At 35.5% G+C, this 5,000-nt stretch overlaps 1 protein-coding gene across 50 annotated transcripts in view; it reads right to left on the reverse strand.

Annotated features, from left to right (window-relative positions):
- Positions 1–5,000, reverse strand: part of slo (calcium-activated potassium channel slo) — a 170,944-nt gene that overhangs the window by 44,472 nt on the left and 121,472 nt on the right. For 32 of the 50 annotated variants that reach the window (XM_086556477.1, XM_086556472.1, XM_086556476.1 and 29 more), the window contains exons 11-13: positions 2,980–3,092; positions 1,368–1,523; positions 227–303 (exon numbers count right to left, since the gene is read on the reverse strand). In XM_086556477.1, the coding sequence (XP_086412603.1) occupies positions 227–303; positions 1,368–1,523; positions 2,980–3,092 (346 nt within the window). Of the gene's footprint in view, positions 1–226; positions 304–1,367; positions 1,524–2,979; positions 3,093–4,350; positions 4,467–5,000 lie in introns of all 50 variants that reach the window. The other 18 variants (XM_086556467.1, XM_086556451.1, XM_086556444.1 and 15 more) reach the window with 1 other exon arrangement.

The raw sequence follows: 5,000 nt of genomic DNA on the forward strand, positions 1-5,000 counted from the left end.
GTACATGAAGCTAAAGGAAGATATATTCAAATGTAATTAATGTACAATTTATTCTGACTGTGAAAATAAGAATAACCATTACTGTACATCAACCAAGAAAATGGGTGAAAAATACCTCTTTCTGTACAGTCTAAAATCTGGATGCAAGAAGTACCTGTTGCTCTACAAACAGGCTTTACACTGAAGAGTACAGATACAAGAGAAAAAATATTAGAGAGATACTTACAGTTTTTACATTTGCACTTTTTAATGAGGGTTTCATTTTTGCAGTCTTCATGACAGGCTTTGCAGTAGTACCATGCTCTGAAAGGGATCACTCATAAAACTACCATGCAATTAAAAAAAACGTATATGGAATATATATGTAAAAATCAATAACACAGGATATTTGCTATCACAGAATCTTATTCACTTACAGTAAATTTCTTGGAGTCTTAATATGCACTTTTATACAGTCTGACTATATTTCTTCACAACCATTATGATTACTGCATACTTACCTTCTACAGTTTTGAAGGTAATATATATAAATTGGGCTCCTAAAACCTTAATCATATTTTTCCTTTCTTTTTAATATAAAATACATTTTGTAGAACCATCAATAAATCTTTAATATCTGGGATGAAAAATGCAAGGGAACTTTAGATTAATCATGATACTGTAATAAAAAATACAAATTATCTGAATTGTTGGATGTGGAGGAATCCCTAGCAAATTAGCTGGAAATAGCTTTTTGTAGTTAAAGATGTTCAGGGAATTTAGTCTCCAACAATAAGGGGGATGGGAGTAAGGTAAATTTTGCCAATGAGAATCATTTATAAACTGCATAAATTACATTTAATTTTTATCAGTACAACTTTCATTTTTTATTACCCTCATCAAAAGCATAAGCCTCTTGTTGAAATACTATATCTGATGTAAACATTTATGTTGCTAATTGAATAACATTTTCACATGTAATGCAGTAAATGCATCATGAGCATGAAATGACCCTGCAAAAAATAATTTAGGAAGGACTGACTATGCTGGATTATATTCAAACCTTGAAGGTTCCAAAATCTGTGAAACTTCTGAACTTAATTGAAGTCAGACTCAAAAGTCCATGCCATTTGTCTCAAAGCCTACAGAGGCAGTTCCCTAACCTAGATATGATTCTTCTGACTTATTCACTTTAAAATAAATCAAGAGAAATGGCTGATTTCACCACAGTGGTTGAACATTATTCTTAGCTTTTTTTTCATATTTGTGTAACTGATTTCATAGTTTTTTAGGATAACTTACATCGGTCTCATTGACAACTATACATACTACTAATAACCTCCCTACCATATTCCTTGCACCACATAGACCAACACAAACACACTCACCTCTTGACCTCATCGGCTGACTGAGCAATGAAGAAGCCTTGAGTGTTTGGTTGGATCTTTGTGGCTTTGGGGTTGATGGCAATTTTGCTATCTGTGCCATCCTCATTCTTGACTTCAATGGCCAAGAGGAGAAGTTTAAGCTTGGAGAAACAAAGTCTGTCAGAAGGGAGGAGGAATATAATTAAATTCTGAATCAGAATCCTTATGACAGTTATCACCAAAAGAAGAGAGATCAAATTTGTCATTCTTTACTTACAATGGTAGTAAAATTCCCTTTTCAGTGAAGACTCTAAATGCATTTTTATTCATAGGTTAGTGATTACATTTTTCAGTTACAACAAAAATTATGGAATTGAAAAGAAAAAAAGGGAAAATACATTAGCATTTGCAACACACCATGCTTTCCGCCTTACAGCCATCAGTCAGTTAGGGAAACAACTGACCATTTTCTGCTATACTGTATTCTATGCGAGTTCTCAAGATAAAGCTGGAAATCTATATACAAAATAGATGTAGAGAAGATATATATATAGACAAGGTGACAGAGAAAGATAGATGGAAAAAGATAAAAAGGGAGAGTGTGTGTGTGTGAAAAAGAGAGAGAGAGAGAGAGAGAGAGAGAGAGAGAGAGAGAGAGAGAGAGAGAGAGAGAGAGAGAGAGAGAGAGAGAGAGAGAGAGAGAGAGAGAGAGAGAGAGAGAGAGAGAGAGAGAGAGGAAAAGAGAGAGAGAGAGAGAAGAGAGAGAGAGAAGAGAGAAGAGAGAGAGAGAAGAGAGAGAGAGAGCAAGAGAGAGAGAAGAGGAGAGAGAGAAAGAGAGAGAGGAGAGGAGAGAGAGAGAGAGAGAAGGAGAGAGAGAGAGAGAGAGAGAGAGTGAGAGAGAGAGAGAGAGAGAGAGAGAGAGAGAGAGAGAGAGAGAGAGAGAGAGAGAGAGAGAGAGAGAGAGAGAGAGAGAGAGAAAGAGAGAGAGAGAGGTAGGAGATGAAAGCTCAGGCTGCTGACCATTTTGTGCTATACTGTATTCAATATACAAAACAGATATAGAGATAGGAATATATATGTAGACAGGGATACAGAGAGAGAAATGAAAAAGAGAGAGAGAGAGAGAGAGAGAGAGAGAGAGAGAGAGAGAGAGAGAGAAGAGAGAGAGAGAGAGAGAGAGAGAGAGAGAGAGAGAGAGAGAGAGAGAGAGAGAGAGAGAGAGAGAGAGAGAGAGAGAGAGAGAGGGAGAGAGAGAGAGAGAGAGAGAGAGAGAGAGAGGAAATGAAAGCTCAGGCTGCTGACCATTTTGTGCTATACTATATTCAATGTGAGTTCTCAAAATAAAGATGTGAATCTATATACAAAACAGATATAGAGATAGGAATATATTTGTAGACAGGGATACAGAGAGAGAAATGAAAAATAGAGATAGAGAGAGAGAGAGAGAGAGAGAGAGAGAGAGAGAGAGAGAGAGAGAGAGAGAGAGAGAGAGAGAGAGAGAGAGAGAGAGAGAGAGAGAGAGAGAGAGAGAGAGAGAGCGAGCTAAGGCAGGCATCCAGATTGAGAGACAGCCAGAGAGGAAGAAGAGAAAAAATTAACAAATGAAAGAGACATCTGGTACGAAATGACTTACTCTGAAGCCTGTGGGAATGTCATGGCCACAAAACTAGGAGAAAGTGTCTCAGTGTACATTTCGCAGCCAGTACCTTGGAGGTAGTCATTCTGCCAGGCTTGCATATCTGGCGACTGGAGGAGACAACAAGAGCAGTCCAGTTTACTCTGTTATGGTATGCACACACAGTGCTGTTTCTCTCCAATGTAAATAGCACAGTATAAAGATAGTACCATTTTTACTACTCATGGGTGCCCTTTCATGATCCCAGTGAAGTTTTGTTACCTGCTCCAAACCAAAAAACATTATAAAATATAAATAATATAAAAATGACAATTTGTAAAAAATGAAAGAAAAACATGAAACAATACAAGCAATTATAAGAAAGACAGAACCAATAAAAAATCTAGTTTCTATACTAGATGAATAAGCAACACAAGGGAATATGTTTGAGTTGCTTTGTCTGTGCATTTTTCAAAACCTGACTTACTTTGTCTGATGAATATGCACACATTTTTTCCCAAAGAAATAAGGAAATACTCATATACTCTTTATGAAAATATCAATCTTCTGTTATTTCTATCAAATACTAAAGTATAACAGTATAAGGTGCACTATCCTCTGAAGCACCTTCAGCCATTTTGATTTTTGCTTTCTCTATTTGATATACAGCAAGCATATGTTGGTGTTCATGAATACATTTCATAAAACTTTCTAAGAGATCAAAAAAAAAAAAAATTCAGCTATTTTGTGATGTCAAATGATTGGTTTGTGTAATCTTTGGTTCTGCCTGTTGTTAAAAGAGTTGGTGATGCTCCTTTGTAGGAAATTGGTAGTGTTTTTCTAATTTATCTGAATCAACAGTGGATTGCTGAATATAGATTATCATCAAGAACAATTAATCAATTCCCATAAAAAAGAGTAAAAAATAGGTAGCTTAGTGACCTGTGAAAATAATTGAAAAAAAAAGAAAAGAATAAAAAAAAAGATAGGGAGCAAGAGAAAAAAAATTGAACTTTGTGGGAGTCATATACTCTAAACACATACAATGTTCAGTTATCCTAAATATGTCCAATAACACCATACACTGTAAAAGGAGAAAAATTAAGTCTGGTACTGTGCCTCTCAGTACCAAACCCTATTTCCTAAAACCAAATGAAACTTTGACTCTCAGCATTTAAGAGATCCATCACCAAGTCTTATGAAGTTTAAATCTCAAGAAGCCCATGTTAACAAAGAAATACAAAATATTAATGGTTTTATCACACATAAACAAAGAAAAAAAAAGAAGAAAAAAGAAAGATCAGCTGTTAGTTCAAACAAAAAAAAGGATCACACTTAAATCGCTGAGACAGGCAGCAACCCTATCCCAGCGACAGAACACTTACTTACAATGCTGTCTCTGAAAACATAAGATCGACGAATGAAGGGCTTAGCGCCTCTGTATACATCTCCATCCCAGAGCCATTTTGGTAATCGACTTGCCAGTTAGTCCCATCTTTGTCACTCTACCACACAATTTAGTGTCAGTAAGCGTGCCACAAGAATCATGGTATCTTAAAAATACACCCCTTTTTAACCCAGGTACTACTGATCATGGTTGAAAACAATGGTCTACAAGGGCTTAGTTTTCATTTAGAAAGAAGTACCTGAATACCCTCTTACTGGTATATAACAATATCTAACACACCAGTCTGCTCTTACTTCGCATAAACAATACTAATCTGAAAAGGATATATAGATCTTTACGTACACATACTACACTGATACCTAATACAACTCAATTTCTTTCAGGAAAATCAGCTTAAAAATCATAAAGCCTTGATTATCTTTTACATAAATTACTGCTCTCTCCAAGCAGGGAATTATCAACAAAACTAGTTGTAGTAAATATATACAAATGTTATTTTTAATTACCTTTAATTTCCTTTAATTATCATAATTCTACTTTTACTTCTGCCCAAAATTACGCACATTTCTCTCTTGGTCGTATTCATTCAAAGATCAGTATCCATAGTGCTGCATGCCACTTGTTCCAGCAT

This window comes from Penaeus japonicus, unplaced genomic scaffold (genome assembly GCF_977035675.1).
Source record: "Penaeus japonicus unplaced genomic scaffold, GWHDUDI00000001_assembly GWHDUDI00000032, whole genome shotgun sequence".
In the NCBI taxonomy this organism is placed as follows: Eukaryota; Metazoa; Arthropoda; class Malacostraca; order Decapoda; family Penaeidae; genus Penaeus; species Penaeus japonicus.